General features: G+C 45.5%; 1 protein-coding gene and 1 pseudogene across 1 annotated transcript; both read left to right on the top strand.

Moving 5' to 3' along the window:
• On the top strand, positions 1 to 9,396 carry C1R (complement C1r). The gene is made up of 11 exons (XM_036909949.2): positions 1 to 152; positions 865 to 1,093; positions 2,278 to 2,470; positions 2,781 to 2,927; positions 3,011 to 3,207; positions 3,502 to 3,649; positions 3,760 to 3,881; positions 5,547 to 5,625; positions 5,985 to 6,140; positions 8,001 to 8,075; positions 8,514 to 9,396. Coding segments are annotated over exons 1-11 (2,118 nt in total). The 5' UTR covers positions 1 to 150; the 3' UTR covers positions 9,284 to 9,396.
• A 10,598-nt stretch (positions 9,397 to 19,994) lies between these two features.
• LOC118924783 (YY1-associated factor 2-like) lies at positions 19,995 to 20,476 on the top strand (annotated as a pseudogene).

The raw sequence follows: 20,476 nt of genomic DNA, 5'->3' as shown, positions 1-20,476 counted from the left end.
CCCTACAGCATTCCTCCGGGAATGGCCTCCCTCCCCCTCCACACTCATTCCCTCCCCCTTCCCGCCCCTGCATGACCGCTCTGTCCCTCAATACAGAGTGGATGCAGACACTGTCAGGAGAGTGGAGGATCCAAAATCAGGACCTAAGAAATGTGAGTAAGGCTGATGGGGCCCGAGGAGGGACGGGGAGACCAGAGGGAGAACCCTTGGCTTGGGAGGCAACCCTGGCCCCAAACGGGCTCAGAGAGACAGCTGCACTCCCCATAAAACTCATCTACCCCAACCTGCCCAGGCATGCACGCCCTGGGCGCAGACCCCCACCCCTCCTTCTGAGGACAAAAGAGGACCACAGACACCTGAAGTGATGGCCACCTTCCCTCCTCCTCCCAGCTCCTCGCAGGGAGCAGCGGGGTGGGGGCCCACTCTGCCCAGGGGGTGTGCTCTGTGCGTTGACCCACAGGCCATAGAGGGTCCCTCCCAGAGGCCTTTGCTGAGCTCAGGGCTTTTGGGAGTCCTTTCAAGGAGCCATGACGGGAAACCCTCACCCTCAATTAATTAACTGGTCTCAAGCCATCCCTATTCCAGGAAGGGGAGGGGAGTGATGGGCCAGGGCCGGGGAGGGGCCGGGGAGAGCAATGACCCTCTGCCCCTCACTGCCCTGGGGAGGAGCATGCTGTGCAGCAGCTGCAGAGGCTGCCTCTCCACTCCACCCACCCCCATAGGCACCCCTATGAGGCCTGCAATGGCCAGGGACAAAAGTGCCAGGGGAGGCGATGGCTGCCCCATACCCCACCCAGCCCCTGCCCCCAGGGCAAGGGTGCTGGGCCACTGCAGCCCTGCCAATATCCGCTTTCTTCCTGGCAGGTGGTTCCTGTACCTCCTAGTGCCGGTCCTGTTCTGCAGGGTGGGCGGCTCCATCCACACCCCTCAGAAGCTCTTTGGGGAGGTGACTTCCCCTCTGTACCCCAAGCCTTACCCCAACAACTTTGAGACAACCACTGTGATCACAGTTCCTGTGGGATACAGGGTGAAGCTGGTCTTCAGGCAGTTTGACCTGGAGCCTTCGGAAGGCTGTTTCTATGACTACGTCAAGGTAGGGGGGTCAGGTGGGGTGCGGGGGCAGGTGTCTCTGCCAATGAGGACTCAGTTCCCACCACCCTGGAATGCACTCCCCACCATGGACACGGCTGCAGCCCTGTGACAGCCAATGGCCGTGTGTGGCTCTGAGAGTCAGTTTCTGCCGTGGAAGGGTGTCCACTGGCTTTGGAGGCCCTCAGTGTGCACTGAGGGAGAAGTACAGGCGCAGGCCCTGCTCTCAGGAAATTTACTATCTGTGGGAGTCAGGAAAACCTTCCCTATCTGCTGACTTGCTGGGAGTCTTTGGGAAACTGCTGTGCCTCAGCTTCCCTGATTCCATGGAGAATATCATGACCACCTGCTTGAAGAGAAACACAAGGACATGGGGAAGAAAAATGTGCCTAGAGGCAGCTGATGCACAGCCTCTACAAGGGCAGCAGCCGGTCCCCTCATCTCCATACTGACCACGGGCACCTTCCCAGTCCCAGCTTTCTGTACCCAATAAAAATGGGATTCTAGATGCAGGACTCAAGAAAATACCATTCCCAGAGGTCCCCTGGAGGTTGGGAGAGGCTAAGTGTGGAAATGACACATCTGCCCAGCCCAGAGGACCTAAGATATTTGCAGGTTGCGGGGAGCTTGGTAGCATGGGTCTTGAGGAACGGGGGGAGTGGAGGGACGTCTTCTGCCTTTGAGAGGTTAAGAAATCTGTGAAGAAATTGGTAAGGGGAGCCAAGCAATGTTTGCGGGCACTAAGGCTGCTGCCATAGAGGCCCAATTTGACTGAGTCTATCAGGAGGTATGGCTGGTGTGGCTTGAGAAAGGCAAGCTAGGATGGCAAGATGGAAAATAAAGCAGACCAGACCAGGCTCTAGGAATGAAGGGATGACAAAGGCTGGGTAGGGACAACCAGGATTTGGGGTAGGGGTAAGTCGGGCATGGGAGGCAGCGGGAATGAAGAAAGGTCTGAAACATGCAGGGGGTCATAAAGCATGGAGAAGGTGATGCTCTGGGCACAAGATGACATGCAAAGATTAGCCAGTGGGAGACAGCTGGACAGACAAAGTCACCTGGGCCTGTTCACAGGAAGGGTCCAGCTGGGGGCCGTTCCCGCAGCGGGCCCTGACTCAGTCCTCGGGGCAGGAGGATGACCTGTCTCCTCAGCAGCTCTTCCCCCTGCCCCTTGTCCTTCATCTCCAGATCTCTGCTGACAAGAAAACGCTGGGAAGGTTCTGTGGGCAACTGGGTTCTCCACTGGGCAACCCCCCGGAAGCGAGGGAATTTATATCGCAAGGGAACAAGATGCTGCTCACCTTCCACACGGACTTCTCCAATGAGGAGAGTGGCACCATCATGTTCTACAAGGGCTTCCTGGCCTACTACCAAGCTGTGGGTGAGTGGCCCCAAGGGCCCTTTCTTCTGGCCCATATTGAATGGGGACCAGAAAAGGGGAACCTTGAGTCCAAAGAAGCAGAAAGCCAAGCCTTCCTGGTTTTTCCCCTCAAGGGAGCTTTTTTTCGGAAGAGGCCTGTCAACCTGGGTTCTCTCCCCACTGGGAAGTCCCCAGAAAGCATTACAGGTCTGCTGGCCCAGGGTTCAGGGGCTGGCTTTGTCTTCAGGCCTCTGGGGAGTGCCTCTCTGAGACGAGAGCCCCTTGCAGGTCTCCGACAGGAATTTAACCTTCCTTCTGGAACCCTTTCCAGACCTCGATGAATGTGCTTCCCAGCGCAACACAGCTGAGGAGAACCTGCAGCCCCTGTGCCAGCATCTGTGTCATAACTATGTTGGCGGCTACTTCTGTTCCTGCCATCTGGGCTACGAGCTGCAGCAGGACAGGCATTCCTGCCAGGGTGAGGTTGGGGTGCTGTGAGAGGGGCGGCACTGAGCAAGGGAGTCTCCCGGTGACCAATCCACCCTGGCTCTGCTCCCACAGCCGAGTGCAGCAGTGAGCTGTACACAGAGCCGTCGGGCTACATCTCTAGCCTGGAGTACCCCCAGCCCTACCCGCCCGACCTGCGCTGCAACTACAGCATCCGTGTGGAGCGTGGCCTCACCCTTCACCTCAAGTTCCTGGAGCCTTTCGAGATCGATGACCACCAGCAAGTCCACTGCCCCTACGACCAGCTGCAGGTACAGCCACCCTACCTGCCACCATGCCCCCCATGCCCCAGACATCCCTTCCTCTCCTTCCCGTCCAGGCCTGCCTCCTCTCATCCCACCTCCTGCTCCACCCTCCGGCCAGCTGGGGCGGGAATGCCCAACACCACACAGGGGCCAGGCACGTTCCCACACAACTGGAAGCGGGGCCTGCGGTTTCCTTTTCCCTCCAGCTTTAAACATACGCAAAGCAAGATTCCCAGCAACCCCACTTCCTGCCCCTGGGGAAAAATGAAGTAGCAAGATGGCCCCCTCCTCCTCCCACAGATCTATGCCAACGGGAGGAGCCTGGGCGAGTTCTGCGGGAAGCAGAGGCCCGCTGAGCTTGACAGCAGCAGCAACGCCGTGGACCTGCTGTTCTTCACAGACGAGTCAGGGGACAGCCGGGGCTGGAAGCTGCACTATACCTCTGAGAGTAAGCTTGCCTGCGGGCCTCCCTTGCAGGCCGGCAGTGGGGCAGCATCAGGTGGGTGCAAAGAAGCACAGTGGCCCTGAAGCAAACATGCCCTCTGTTCTCCCCTACAGTCATCAAGTGCCCCCAGCCCAAGACCCTAGATGAGTTCACCATCATCCAGAACCTGCAGCCTCAATACCAGTTCCGTGACTACTTCATCGCCTCCTGCAAGCAAGGCTACCAGCTTGTGGAGGTAAGAGCCCGGGGCTGAAGGGAGAGAGATGGCTCAGAGGTCCAGGGGTAACTCAGATGGGAAGGCCCACAGCAGATTTAGGCTCAGCCCCACCTAGAATCACAGATGGCTGAGCCAGAAGGGTCTCCTGGTCTACCAAGCTTGTCTGCACACTGCAAACACATAGAGTTTAAAAAATACTGATGGCCAGGCTCCCCACTAGAGACTGATTCCTTGGCCTGGAGCGCAGTCTGGGCATCAGGATTCCTTAAAGCTACCCAGGTGATTCTGACCCAGTTTAAGAACTTCTGACCTAGTGCAGGAGGGACTCACTCAACATGGCAGCGATCAGCAGAGCAGGAGCTTGAACCAAATCTGCCTCTTGCTCCCGGGCTCTTACACCCATTGGTGGTCTCACCCTGGGCCCACCACCCCATCCTCAGCTTTGCAGGCTCAGGAAAGAGCACGGTTTTATTGTCCAATCTCACAAAAGCTGGTAAACAAAAGTACTATTTTAAAACACAAAACATTGGAGTTACCCCTGGCTGGGGACCCAGGAGTGGACATCCCATCTTTGTTCAATAAACCCACTTGGAAGAGCTAATCAGAGTCAGGGAGTAGACCTTTGGTATATCCTTAAGTAGTAGTGAACTCATTTAAGAAACATTTTAAATGTTTACTGAGTGTCAGGCAGTGTTCTAGATGTGAGTACACACGTACTCACAACAGCCTTCATGCTGCCTATGTGTGAACATTGCATCAAGCGAGGTAGCCCAGTGAATTGCTCTTTACCCCAGGATGCTTCCAGCTCTGTCATGAGGACTGGGCCAGAGGACTATATCCTGAGCCCAGAAGGCAGAGACTTGCATACTCTGCTCAAGTGACAAGCCTCCCCTTCCCATGTCACCACCACCCTTGCTTGGCATGTATCATTCACATCACAGAATTTAAAGCAAGTCACACAGCTCACCTCCTGTTATGTACATTTCACTCAGACACCCTAATCCTCATGCACATTCTCTTGCAATCTTTTCCAGGGCCAACTCTCAGGGACAGCTGTTGGCTGTAACAAAACTTGTTCATATTGTCCAATATCTTTCATTTCGGGGGCAGGGGGTACCATTTTCTCTCCTAGACCTGTTATCTGCCCAACTACACAGCCTGTAGCTAGCATGTATCAGCATCTCAGGCTCCCTTGAAAGTGGCTGGGCTGCACGAGTATTTTAGGAAAAGCCCTTGCCCTTAAGAAAATTGCAGTCTAGAGAACTGAAGTAATGCAGGTCGAGACTGGCAGAGCACTCCTGGGGGAGAGAAACATGGGTCTACTTCTGGGCAGAGTCTTTTGTTTCAATGCAGAAAACACACAACTGGGCTGGATTTTTTTTTTTTAATTTAAAAGTGTGGGGTTCACCTGGCCTCAGTGGATAAGGGCAAGAGTCTAGGGAGAGGATTATCAGGTCTGACAATTAGCCCTTGTTCTGACTGTCCACCATGTGACTCAGGGCTCCCATCTGTACCTCTGGTCTGAGAGGACTGGCTGGGGAGAGGGACGCAAGAGCCACAGGGGTGCTGAGGTCTGCAAGCCTGACAGAGATCTTTGCACCCCTACTGCTCCCACATGGGAAAGGCAGGACAGGAGCTGTGGTGGCCCCTGTGCTAATGGCTCCCCGACCTCTGCTCACACAGGGGAATCAGGTGCTGCTCTCCTTCACTGCTGTCTGCCAGGATGATGGCACATGGCATCGCGCCATGCCCAGGTGCAAGAGTAAGTCACAACTCAGGGTGTGTCCTCCTCTGGGGACCTCCCACCTCCCAGCCTTGGGGCTCTAGGCTGAGAAGGGAAGAGGACCCCTGCACTAAGCATCTCCCCAAAAGACCCTCCTCCTGACTTGTCCTTTGAGGCCTATGACCCTAAGGAACCAGTCATCCTCATCCTAGCAGAACTGATGGGCTCTTCCAGAACAGAATTTCACTCCATCCAGTCCCCACCCATCCCAAATGCCCCCCACTGCTCTGATTTCCTAAGGTTCTTAGCCTGTTTGTGTGTAGGCAGTTCACATCCCTCCCACTGAAGATCCAGTACAGTCATTCTTCGCTCCCCCATGGCCCTGTGTTCTCTCCAAGTCAGGGACTGTGGAGAGCCCCGAAGCCTGCCCAACGGGGACTTCAGTTATACCACCACGAAGGGGGTGAACACCTACCAGGCCCGTATTCAGTATTACTGCCGGGAGCCGTATTACAAGATGCAGACCAGAGGGGGCACAAGAGAGTCCGAGCAGGGTAAGGACCTTGCAAACAGCACTCCTCTCCCTTCCTTCTTCTCGGCAATCTGAGATTTCTTCTGTGATTTGCACTCATCAGACACCAAATGCAATGGTGTAATTTTTCCCTACATATATGTGTAACAATAACAATATTATACACAGAGGTTATAGTAGCATAACTCCATTCGGGTTCCCAGACCCAATTCCAACGTGCATAAGTCTGTGGGAAGGGGTCTTCCCACACATAGTAACACCAAGCAATTCTGGAACACCAGCAGGGTGTTGGAGAACTTCAACTCAATTCTGAAGCTATCTGCCCAGAGACAGCACCAGGTTCCCCAGGTTAAGGGCTCCATCCTACAAGACTGCCCTCCACCCCTGACTCCAGATGCTGGTCACAGGCCCCAGGGAGTTACCTGTGCTTCTGACCCACCAGCTACAGATTGGAGGTTCCCACTACCTCCCCCTAGAGCAGCTCACAGAACTCAGGAACTTATGTTTACCAGTTTAATAAAGGATACCGTAAAGGATACAAGTGAACAGCCAGAGGAAGAGAGACAGAGGGCAAGGTCCCAAATAAAGGAGCTTCTATCCTCGTGGAGCTTGTGGCTGGCTCAGTGGCACGTGGAGGTGTTCTGGTTCCCCACACATAGAAGCTTTCTCCAGCCAAGAAGCAGGATCCTACCAAGCAGAGCAGGCAGAGCTTTCCTCAGCGGGTATGTGAGGGCTTCACTGCATAGTCACGATTGACTAAATTGTTGGCCATTCACTGATTCGGCATCCAGCCCCCACCCTTGAGTGGGGTCCAAAAGTGTCTCATTAATATCATAAAACACTCATTTCACCTTCAAGACTGTAGTGTTTTCAGGAACTGTGGATGAAGACCAAATATACCTGGGAAATATATATTTGGTCATATGAATGACCAAATATGTATTTCTTATAACTCATTATATCACATCTTCCAACAGAAACCCTAGGGAATGTATATTAAGGTATCTGCCCAGAACACTGGCTTCAGGGTCATAAAGTAGAGTGCCAAGGGGCATCAAGTAGGGTAAAAGAAGGAGGCACCCAAGCTCATACAAAAATGTAAATGTCATGAACAGTTGGCTCCTTACATCATCACCTCGACCACAACCACCTCCACCATCAACACCACCACCTCTATCACCATCACCTCCACCATCACCACCAGCTCCATCACCATCATCTCCACCACCACCACCTCCATCACAACCACCAGCTCCATCACCATCACCTCCACCATCACAACCACCACCTCCATCACAACCACCACCTTCATCACAACCACCTCTATCACCATCACCAACACCATCACAACTACCACCTCTGTCACCATCACCTCCACCATCACCACCACCTCCATCACCATCACCTTCACCAGCTCCATCACCATCACCTCTGCCACCACAACCACCACCTCCATCACCATCACCTCTGCCACCACCACCACCTCTATCACCGTCACCTCCACCATCATAACTACCACCTCTGTCACCATCAACACCACCACCTCCACCACCATCACCTCCACCTACTACCAAGAAACAACTACTCATAAGATTTTTACGTGTTCCTTCCAGTTCTACTTTCACAAATAAGGATCACATCAAACATATAGTTTAAGTATTTAGATTCTTTCACTTAACATTAAAACAAAAATATATGTGTGGAGCCTCTGATCACTTTTGATATTCCATCCTTATACATCGAACCTTTCCCTTTGATCCTTGTCCATGATGGTCCTGAATCTCCCCCTCTCCCTGTCCAGCACACTCAGTGCTCACTGGCCTCCAGAACTAGTTTTCCTGCCCACCACCTCCTGACCTGATCACAGCCTCCCCCTCCTCAGGGATGTATACCTGCACAGCCCAGGGCATTTGGAAGAATGAATGGGAAGGAGAGAAGATCCCTCGGTGTTTGCCAGGTGAGTGGAAACCCTCTGGGGCCATTCTCAGTGTCTTGAAGTTCTGCAGGGCCTCAGGGAAAATGTGCACAGAGAATTGAGACCTCCCCCCGCCCCCAGCTTGCCTCTGAACATAGACATGAGGAGTAAGGAAAAAGGAAGGGAGACATCTCAGAAGAAAGGGAGAGAGGGACCCAGAGAACAGGGCTCAGTCCTGACATTCCAGCACTTTCTCTGAGCAGATGAGAAATCAGGGAATAAAAAGAGCAAACAGAACCCCAGGAAGAAATAAATAAGAACAAGAAGAGGCTGACAATAGGCCAAGACGGAGTGTGGGAAAGGGGGGAGGAAGAGGGAAGGGCCCAGAGCCGAAGAACAGGGAGGCGAGGAGAGCTGGCTGACCACAGGAAGGGCAGGCCTGGAGCTCACTTGTCCTTGCCCTCCCTGTCTCCTCTCCAGTGTGTGGGAAACCCGTCAACCCTGTGGAGCAGAAGCAGCGCATCATTGGAGGGCAAAAGGCCAACCTGGGCAACTTCCCCTGGCAGGCGTTCACCAACATCCACGGGCGAGGCGGTGGAGCCCTGCTGGGCGACCGCTGGATCCTCACAGCAGCCCACATCCTCTACCCCAAGGAACAGGACACCAGAGGAAATAACTCCATGGATGTGTTCCTGGGCCATGTAAGCGTGGAAGAGATCATGAAACTAGCAAACCACCCTGTCCGCAGGGTCAGCATCCACCCAGACTACCGCCAGGATGAGTCCCACAACTTTGAGGGGGATATCGCTCTCCTGGAGCTGGAAAATAGTGTCACCCTGGGCCCCAACCTGCTCCCCATCTGCCTCCCCGACAATGAGACCTTCTATGACAGGGGCCTCATGGGCTATGTCAGTGGCTTTGGGATAATGGAGGACAAGCTTTCCAACGATCTCAAGTTTGTCCGTCTCCCCATCGCTAAGCGGGAGTCGTGTGAGAGCTGGCTCCGGAAGAAGAATAGAAAAGATGTGTTTTCTGAAAACATGTTCTGTGCTGGGGACCCAACGCTAAAGCAGGACGCCTGCCAGGGGGACAGTGGAGGGGTCTTTGCAGTGAGGGACAGCAACAATGATCGCTGGGTGGCCACGGGCATTGTATCCTGGGGCATCGGGTGCAGCAAGGGCTATGGCTTCTACACCAAGTTACTCAGCTACGTGGACTGGATCAAGAAGGAGATGGAGGAGGAGGGCTGAACCCGGCATTCGCTAGGCCAGAATCCAGAGAGCAGTGTGGGAAAAGAAGAAATTACCTGACCAGCTGTTGATAACCACTAAAAATCCATATTAAAATCACTGATGCAGAATGACACTGTGTGAACTAAACTCTCTTTTCTGTCTCATCCATTCTTCACCTGAGACAACACAAAGGCCACATTCTTTTCTTCCAAGGATTGCAGAGATATTCCACAGTCTCTAGTTATCATTGTCCTCCTCCATTTGTATACCATTAGGCAATTGACTAAAACTCTTCAAATAAAATTTTATGAGCACTTCCAGTGCTCAAAAATGAGCTAACAGCAGTATTTAATCAATAGAAAAATACTTTATAAGGTCATATTTAAAATATTCACGTGGGAGGGACATGAGAACAATTAAGTTTATGCATACATTTACAGTTAGGGTTGTAGATCATTTATTTCTGTAATTTTGTTTTGATTGCACAGAAGGAAGAAATCCTGATTTTCCCACATACGAAGTTGCAACTATGTAACAACTTTTTTACCAGATCACCTTCCAACTTCTAAATATTCCTTAAGAGAGGAGTGGTATGAAATTTTTGTTTCCAAACTGATTCATTAACATTTTTAAATAACTTGTATTCCTTTAGATACTTAAAGGTCAGAGAAGGACCCAAGACTTGGAAAAAGCATTATAAGTGTTTATAGTAGAGTATTATCATAAGGTTACTGCACAACTGACTCTTCTGGACTTGTTTGAACAACTTTATGCGAGCTGACACACACAAGGCTGAGTTTAAGACCAATGGAATTAAAACCTTCCCCAGTAACAACAAGTTTTTAAGTCCAAATGCAGATCCACAGTCCTTCATCTGACCCTGGTCAAAACCAAGCACCTTTCAATATTCAAGATCTACAAATTTCAGAAATACAGTCAATTATGTAATGTCCCCAGCAGGATCTAAGGAAGCACCCTGTAATAAAACAGATGAATATTTCTTCCCAAAAATAGTTGAATAGTCACAGTGAGATAGATAAAGACCCTAACTAGCTACCAATCAGTTCAGGTCAGGCTTTGCCACTAAATAAGTTTTGGTACCAAACTTATTAAAACACTTTCAGTTTAGGAAGGGGGGTGGGGTGAAATAGGCAAAGGAAGAAGAAATTAATGAGAATGCTTGACATCTTGATCTGAGCGGTGGTTACATGAGTGTATACAATGTCAAAGTTCATCAAGCTGTACACTAAGATTTGTGAATTTTATTGTACATTTATTGTACCTCAATATTTAAAAAATTTTTTAAACACTCTTTCTGTTTTTAAGAGCACTTTAGATGCCACGACTGTAGATTTCAGGACTGCGGACTCATATGGGCAGAAATGACAGGAAACTTCTTCTCATATAGTATACACAAAAGCATACATAAGTGGTGCACAGTACTTTTGAGGAGCATAATATTGTTTGCAGTTTCTTTAATGGTTAGAAATGTTTCAGAAGTAAAGTAGCTCTTACCTGTATTAGCAAAAATGATATACGATGTTAGTGAAGATGTAGAAATGTTTTCAGAAGTAAAGTAGCTCTAGGGAGGTAAAGTGGAGTCGATAGAGAAGGAAGTGGTAAAAAAAACAGTAAAATGACAATGAAAACATTGAACTGTATTATTTATAAGATTCCTGGCAAATGTAAGATTCTGAGTCCCGTGTCCTTTTAGTCACAGAGGTGATTCCAGGAGAGCCCAGTGGCTGCCCTGACCTTGCTGGTTCCCACTCCCCTCCCCCTAAGGCATGTGCATCTTATCCTTCAAGTGCACTGGAGTAGAAAAATAGAGACAAAACCAGTGATTATTAACAGATGATTAACAGAAAACAAAATACAGATTGGGCTTTGGAATTTAATGTGACTCATAACAAGGAAAATATTTAAATAAAACACCACCTTTTTACCTGTATTAGCAAAAATGATATACTATGTTAGTGAAGATATAGAGAAAACAGTCATTTATGCATTGTTTTTGGAATCTAATTTGGTACAAACTCCATAGAGAACAACTTTGCAACATGTTGTCCAATTGCAAATGCATATGCCTTTTACCCAGCAATTTCATTTCTAGGATTTTTCTCATAGTAATTCTCACATATGAGATAAATGACATACATAAAAAGTTATTCATCACAGCATTGATTATAATAGCAAATTATTGTAATTCCAAAAGTTCAGATACCAGCATCAAGGAAATTGTGGGATATCTAAATAATGGAATACAATGTAGCCCTTCCTTCTCCAAGATAGATAAATGAAAAAAGAAAGAAGCAGAACAGCATGTATAAAACACTATTATTTGTATTAAAAAAGGAGGAGTAGGGATAAATTGCTTTTATGTGCAAAAATATTACTGGAAGAATATACAAGAAACAGTAGTGATCTTTAGAGAGGAGAAGAAAAGTATTGTATACTCTTTATCTTTCAAATTTTGAGCCATATAGAGACTTTATTTAGTCAGAAATAAATAGGTAAGAACTCTATTAAAATAATATTTAACTTAGGAAAATTGTAAAGGGTGACCTCATTGAGAAGATAGACATTTATCAAAGATTGGTGAAAGTTAGATATTCAGAGATCTAGGGAAAAAGCATCCCAGGGAGAGGGAACAGCCAGTGCAAAGTTCCTGAATTAAGAATATGCTTGACATATCAGGGAACTGCAAAGGCAGCCAGTACAGAGTAACATGAACGTATATTTTCAAAGGCTTATTCTGGCTGCTGAATTGAGGTCAGACTACAGGAGAAAAAGGGCATAAAAGGGACCAGTTAAGGAGACAACTAGGGTAATCCAGCAAGAAATGATGGTATCAGTGGAGGTGATGCAACGTGGGCATGTTATGGAGAATATTTGAAGGAAGAGCCAAAAGATTTCCTGATGGAGTAAATATAGGAGGGAGATGGATGAGAGAAAGAGAAAAGTCCCCTAGATGCATGAAATTAAAAGGAGCAGGTTTGATGAAAAACAGGAGGTGCTCCCTTTGGACCTCTGAGTTTCAGATGCCTATTGGAGTAGGCCAAGGTGGGGTAACAAGGACCAGATGTACCCTCCCTCTTGAGACAAACAGCAACAAGAAAAACATCAGATATATGAGGCAACAGTTTTCAAGACATCAGTTAACAAAGGACAAATGACAAGTATTTGTAATCAAGGACAATGATCCCTGAGAGACTGAGCCCTTCGATTGCCCCAACTTACTTTCTTGAGTTTCCAAGCTGAGAGGCTGGAGGGAGAAACCTAAGTGTGGCTCAGCTGACTCCCCGAGTTGAAGAGACAGAGCCCAAAGTGCAGGGAGACCAAGGCCTCTAGAGGTCACAGAACTGAGCCTCACAGAGGAGAAGGCCACACAGAGAGAACTCGGAGAACTGCAGACAATCCCTGCAAGTATTCACCCATATGAGTGCCCCTACAAGTATTCACCATAAAAGATGATTAGATGGAATAGTGCCTGGTGATCACCAGGGCTGGGAACAGTGCCAGAAACCTCCGAATTCAAGGGGCATTGTGCGGGGTGTGCAGAAGGGTCTGGCTTCAGTAGTAGGGAAGAATCAGCCCCAGATTAAATGTTGTTCTGGTTACCTAACAAACGTTAAGACCAAGACCTAAAAGGACCCCACTGTTTCAGAGTAACTGAGTCCCAGAACGAAGCTCAAAAATATTTATAGAATTATAAAAATATCCAGCACCCAAGAAGATAAAATTCACAGTATGGCAACCAATCAAAGAATGCAAGCATACAATCCAGCAGGAAAATATGACTTGTTACAGGAGAAAATCCATCATAACCAAACCAAAACTGACATAGATGTAAGAATTAACAGACCAGGGCATAAGACTGTATCCTGTGTGTTCAAAAACTTACATAAATGTTTATTAGACACCCAAGGAGAGATGCTGAATAGGTTTCTTGATGCATAAGTTTTGAGTTGAGGGAAGAGGTCAGAATTTAAAATGTAAATTTCACAGTCACTGGTAGGTGTATAAATGGGTATTTAAAGCCAAAGCTTGGATGATGCAACCAAGGGAGTGAAGTCGGAGAAAAGGACCAAGGGCTATGCCCTGAGGCATGCCAGTATTGAAAGTATGGGAGAATAGGAAAAATCAGAAAGGGAGGCTCAGAAATAGTGACTGTGATGGAATGATTATGTCCCCTCAAAATTCATACTTTGAAACCTTAACTCCCAATAGGATGATATTTGTAAGTGGGGCCTCTGGGAAGTAACTAGGTTTGTATTAGCTCATGATAGTGGGACCCTCATGATGTGATTAATGCCTTTATAAGAAGAGGAAGTGATCTCTCCATAAACATGCACCAAGGGCAGGCCATGTGCACGCAGAGTGAAGCAGCCATCTGCAAGCCAGAAAAAGGGACCTCACCAGGAACAGAATCTGCTGGCACCTTGATCTTGGACTTCCCAGCTTCCAGAATAGTGAGAAATAAATGTCTATTGTTTAAGCCACCTTGTCTATGGTATTTCACTATGGTAGCCTGCAGGGACTAAGATAGTGAGCATTGAAGTAGGAGGAAAGCCTGGGAAGTTCAGAATTTCAGAAGCCAAGGAAAGAGAGTCCATCAAGGCAAAGGAGTGACCAGTTGATCAACTTGGCAAATGTTGCTGACAGGTCAAGATGAAGACTGAGGATTTATGCTCGGATAGAGCAATATTGAAGTCATCCGTGATCTAGGAAAACAGTTTGATGGAATGGTGAGGACACAAGCCAGACCGAAGCTGGAGACAAAGAGTTATTTAAGGAATTTACTACCAAAGGGAACAAGTAAACAGGGTAAGCTATTGGGGGAACTGGAGTCAAGAGAAGGTTTTTTTTAATTAGAGAAATAACAACATGTCTATATGCTGATAGGAATCACATAATTGAGAAAGTGGTGTTGATGGGTGTGGGTGGGGGAGAGATGGGGCCCCTGGAGGCATAGATAATTTACCTATGGTAACAGGCAGGCAAGCAGAATATAAGGCTGGTATTTCAGTAGGTGTGGTGAGAGAAGTGGGTAGTTCTCTTCTAATTCTTCATTTGTCTTGGTGAAGTAGAAAATAAGGTCATCAAGCAGAGAGCATGATGCAGGAGGATTTGGGGGTTTGGGGAGAAGAAGGAATGAAATAGTCATCAAGGCAAGTGGGAGAGACAATGGATTAGGGAATTTTGAATGCCTGGGAGCATTAAGGGTCCACTTGAGATTTATGGTCATGAATTAAAAGTGAGACAGTTGTGTGAGCTTGGCTGTGTGTTTTCCCCCAGCAACAGTGCACCAATACAGGCATAGAGAAGGCAAGTTTGATTTTGCCAAGTGAATATATTGAAATCATAGAAGGGTAAGGATGTCCAAGATGTATGCAAGAGTTATTATATGGAATTATATGGGATTAAGTACACAGAGGGTGATGGACAGTAAATATGCAGTAGATTAATGTATTAGAGTTCCTGGTTTTGCAGAATATAGTAGTATGGCCATATAGGAATTGACCTGGAAAAATAGGTGGCAGTGTCAAAAGAATGGGATGTGTGAACTTGGGATTACAGTAGAGTGCAGTTATTAGTAATGAAAAGGTCAGGTTAGGCATGGCCATGGAAGTGTGTGGCTGAGATAGAGCAGAAGGTAAGATTGTTGGAGAAGAAGGTCTGTGGAACTACAAGGCCAAAGTTCTAGAAGAATCACCTGTCTGCACATTAAAATTGCCAAAAATTATGACAGGCATAATATTAGAATGACAATGAATCAGGAACCAAAATCATTGAGAAATGAGGGGAATGACCCAAGATGTAGGAGATGATCCAAACAATGAGAAGATGTTGATGATGTAGTCAATGACATGAGCTTCAAAACTGAGAGGCTGAGAGAAGGAGAGCATGGTCTGTACGTGGAAGGCAGTCGCCCTGCCAGTCCCAATGGAACAGAGGCTGTGGGAGAACAATACAGTCACCAGTTGAGAAAGCTGCGGGAGGGCACAGTAACTCACAAATTGACTCTGGAATCAAACTCTTGGGCCACTTTCTACCCATGGCACCTCAGCAAGTTAGTTATCCTGTCTGAGCCTCAGTTTCTTTGTCTGTAAAATGGGGATAGTAGTATCTCATGCAATCTCATACAAGTACTGAAGAGTTAAATGAGATAATACATGTAACAGGCTTACCGCAGTGTCAAGCACATTGTGAGATACACTGTGAAGATGTCCTTCTGGTTCTTTACTGCCTTAATATCCACAACCAGAGGGCAGGATCTTTCTTTGTGACTGTGATCTTTGAATTACACTTTTTATCCCTTTTCCTTCCCAACACACCTTTTTCAGGACAATTTTTTAAGACCCCCTGCCCTCAAGCAATCCCTGCCATTTCTGGATAATGGTTGAGATGTCATTGACAAAAGTCCTTCAAACCTTTAGCTATAGGTGAGCTGGATGAATTGACTTATATCTGTTCACACTGGTAGTGAGGACAGCACAGGATGTCAAAAGTGGAATACGCAGAAAGAAAAGGAGGCTGGAAAAGGCTCAGGGCCACTTAAAACAAACTGAAAAACTTCATAACCTGCTGTGAAAAAGCTCTACATTAAGTTGTGTCACAAGTAGAGAGTGCCTCCCTGGTCCCAGAGCAGATGTAGAGTTGAACCTAGGTCCATTTTAGGTGACTACTGTTTTTCCAAAATCTCTCTGATTATCTCTGCTGAGGCTCTTGGGCTCAGCCTTTCCCCATGTTCACCACCTCTGCTTGGTTCCAGAATACAATCCCTCCTCTGGGGATTCTTTGGGACACTGGCCTCCAGGGATACAGAATTCTGGACTGGGAGGGGGTTTGTCCTGGGGTTCCCCTCCACTCTGTACTCAGATACTTTTTTGCTTTGTCCCTGGCTTCTGTGAATTTTTATTCTAGTCATCCTTTTTTTTTTTCTTGTTGGAAACCTTAGTTTCTTCTTGCTGTCTGTCCAAGACAGATCAAGAAACATTTACATTTTACCCATGAATAGATGGATACCCAGAAAAACTTGAGTATATTATGCCAAAAATATTTCAGTCAGTCTCAAACTGTGAAGACAAAAGAAAAAAATTGCTTCCACACTAAACATAAAGGGAGACAGAGATATCAAACAGCCTATTTGGAGATCAGACAGAATACAGTGGTTAAAATTAGAATTAGTACCTTATTGGCAGTTGTTGGTATTTAATGTCCATTGTATTCCCTTGTAATAAAACAAGAGACTTTTAAAACAGAACCTGCAGCCCCAGGAAACAAGATGCATTAGGGGACACTCTCCCTAACTTCACGATCTCCCCTTTGGGGTTCCTTCACTGTGGCTGCTGTTGCCACAATTTCACTGCCCCCGTCATTATCTACTTGCCCTCTTTCTCTACCTGCAAGGTGGGCACACTCCAAATCCAGTTACCTGACCTCTCAGCACAACTGAGAAAGGCTGGATCTTTGTAAAGTGTCTTTTTAAATTGAAAGAGAAACTATAAAAGAGAAGAGTGTGACTATAAAGGGGTAGCACAAAGGAGATCTCTGTCATGATGGAACATTTCTATTCTTTTTTACTTTTTTCTTTATTAGAATGATTACCATTTTTATTGTGCCCAATTTTTCATGTTTTGTGGTTGTAGGAATGGTGGCAATAGCAAGAAGGAGGAAAGAAAGAAAAGGAAGAAATAAGAAAGGTTGAAAAGACAGGAAGAAAGAAATGGTAAGGAAAGGAAGGGAAAGGGGAACATTTCTGTGTCTTCGTTGCAGTAGTGATTACATAAATCTCCACGTGGATAAAATGACATAAAACTATACACACAAGTACCAGTATGTTTCCTGGTTTTGATATTGTATTGTAGTTACATAGGATGGAACCATTAGAGGAAGCTGGTGAAGGGTACACAGGACTTCTCTGTACTATCCTTGCAATTTGCTGTGAATCTATATTTCAAAAGAAAAAGGTTTTTTTTTTAACCATCATTTTAAAAAATGGCAGCATTCATGGATTTGGTCAAAATTAAATAACGTTTTCTCCACCCACTTTCAACAATGGACAGAGCATACAGACAGAAAATCAATAAGGAAACATTGGACTTAAACTACATACTGGATCAGATGGGCCTTCCAGACATTTACAGAACATTCCATTCAATAGCAACAGAATACACATTCTTCTCAAATACACATGAAACATTCTTCAGGATAGATCATATATTAAGCCACAGAATAAGTCTTACTAGGTTTAAGAAGATTGAAATCATATCTATCAAGCATCTTTTCTGACCACAATAATATGAAACTAGAAATCAATTAAAAGAAGAAAAATGGAAAATTCTCAAATATGTGGAGATTAAGTTATGTGCTTCTGAACAACAAATGGGTCAATGAAGAAATCAAAAGAGAAATAAAAAATATCTTGAGATATTTTTATATATTAAGTATTTTGTATTAGATAACATACTAAAACTTATGGGATGCAACAAAATCTATTCTAAGAGAGAAGTTCATAGTGATAAATGCCTACATTAAAAACAAGAAAGATCTCAAATAAACAACCTAACTTTACACCCCAAGGAACTAGAAAAAGCAGAACAAACTAAGCCCAAAGTTATTTGAAGGAAGAAAATAACAAAGATCAGTGTGGAAATAAATGAAACAGTGACTAAAAAAGACAATAGAAAAGATCATTGGAACTGCATTTGTTTTAAGAGCTGAGTTTTTTAAAAGATTATCAAAATAGACAAGTCTTTTAACCAGATTTACAAAGAAAAAGAGAAGGCTTACATAAATAAAATTCTATATGAAAGAGGAGAAATTACAACAATATCACACAAATGCAAAGAATAATAAGAGACTACTATAAACAATTATACAGCAACAAATAGAACCACCTAAGAAAAAATGGATAAATTCCTACAAACATACAACCTACCAAGACTGAATCATTAAGAAATAGAAAATCTGAACAAACCAATTACTAATAAAAAAATTGAGTCAGTAATCAAAAACTCCCAATAAACAAAAGACAAGAACCAGAAGTCTTCACTGATAGATTCTACCAAACACTTAAGATTAATGCCAATCTTTCTCAAACTCTTCCAAAAATGAAAGAAGAGGGAACACCTCCAAATTTATTTTATGAGGCCAAAATTCCCCTAATACCAAAGCCAGACAAGGACACTACAAAATAAGAAAATTACAGGTCAATATCCTTGATGAACACAGATGCAAAAATCCTCAACAAAATATTAGCATACCAAATACAAGTACATTAAAAGGATCATATACCACAATCAAGTGGAATTTATTCCATGGATGCAAGCATGATTCAACACTCACCAATCAATGTGCTATACCACATTAATAAAATTAATTAAAAACCACATGATCATCTCAACAGATGCAGAAAAAGCATTTGAAAAAAATTCAACATCATTCATGATAAAAACTCTCAATAAACTGGGTATAGAGGGAAGGTATCTCAATATAACAAAGGCCATATACAACAAGTCCACAGCTAATGTCATACTAAACAGTGAAAGGTTGAAGCCTTTTCCACTAAGGTCAGGAACAAGACAAGGATACCCATTCTCACTACTTTTATTCAACATAATACTAGAAGTCCTAGCCAGAGCAATTAGGCAAGAAAAAGAAGTAAAAGGCATCCATGTTCAAAGGAAGAAGTAAAATTGTCTGTATTTGCTGATGATATGATACTATCTATAGAAAATCCTAAAGCTTACACACACACACACACACACACAAACCTGGTTAGAACTAATAACTGAATTTAGAAAAGTTGTAGGATACAAAATCAATATACAAAAATCAGTTGTGTTTCTATACACTAACAATGAACTATCAGAAACAGAAATTAAGAAAACCATCCCATTTACAATCAAAAAGAGTAAAATACTTGGGAATAAATACAGCATCAAAAAGAGTAAAATACTTAGGAATAAATTTAACCAAAGGGGAGAAAGATATATACACTGAAAATTACAAAATATTGATGAAAGAAAATGAAGAAGACACAAATAAATGGAAAGCTACTTCATGCTCATGGATTGGAAGAATTAATGTTAAAATGTCCATACTACCCAAAGCCATCTTTTGATTCAATGCAACCCCTATCAAAATTCCAATAGCATTTTTCACAGAAATAGAACAAGCAATCCTAAAATTTGTATAGAACCACAAAAGACCCTGAATATCCAAAGCAATCTTAACAAAGAACACAGCTGGAGGCACCACATATCTTGATTTCAAACTATATTACAAAGCTACAGTGATTAAAACAGTGTGGTACTGGCATTAAAAACAAATGCATAGATCAATGGAACAGAATAGAGAGCCTAGAAGTAAACCTACACATAAATGGTCAATTAATTTTTGACAAAGAGCCAAAAATATACAATGGAGAATGAAAAGTCTCTTCAATAGACAGTGTTGAGAAAACTGGATTGCCATACTGGACCCCTATCTTACACCATACACAAAAATCAACTTAAGGGTCACAATGGAGCCATGCTGGTGCTGCCCTCTGGGTCTAGCCCACACCCCAGTTTGCTGTGCTGGGGCTGAAGGGTGGGGGAATTGGGCTGCACAAGGTGGCTGCATGGGCTGGTGCCAGGCGTGAGCCTGCTGCTGACCAGGCCCCATGGCTTCTCGGCCCTGTGTCCTTCAGGCCGAAGCATACCGGCAGCTGAAGCCCTGAATGGTTGAGGGTTACTGAGACTGCAGCTTCTGCACCTCCTCGAATGGCGCTAAGGCCTTCAAGGTCTTGATGTGCAATGCGCAGAAGGGCACTTTCACCCAGAAACTGCCACCTGTCTCCCAGTTGGTTGCACAGCAAGTTACTCACAGTTTGTGTCCCCTACACAAAGAAAGAGAAAAGACGTAAAATAGAAAATGACAAAAGTGAACAGGAAAATAGCAAAAGAACAGTCATGAGAAAACCAGGCCAAGATTGAAACATGTTGATCAGAGCAGCTCTCAGCACTTGGTAAGTTACAGTTGGGGATCTGACAGTCGTTATTACAGACTTTAAGGAGAAAACGAAGTCACCACCTGCATCTAGTGCTGCTTCTGCAGATACACAGTCAGAGGGGCTCTGGCTCCTATAACACAGAGAGGGGAGTGTCCAGGTTATCTTCACCCCAAGGAGAGGCCTCCTCATTGAACAGAGAATCTCATTAA

Source organism: Manis pentadactyla, chromosome 14, assembly GCF_030020395.1.
Source record: "Manis pentadactyla isolate mManPen7 chromosome 14, mManPen7.hap1, whole genome shotgun sequence".
Classification (NCBI taxonomy): domain Eukaryota; kingdom Metazoa; phylum Chordata; class Mammalia; order Pholidota; family Manidae; genus Manis; species Manis pentadactyla.
The sequence above is the reverse complement of the archived record's forward strand: the minus strand, read 5'-3'. Positions and strand labels throughout refer to the sequence as shown.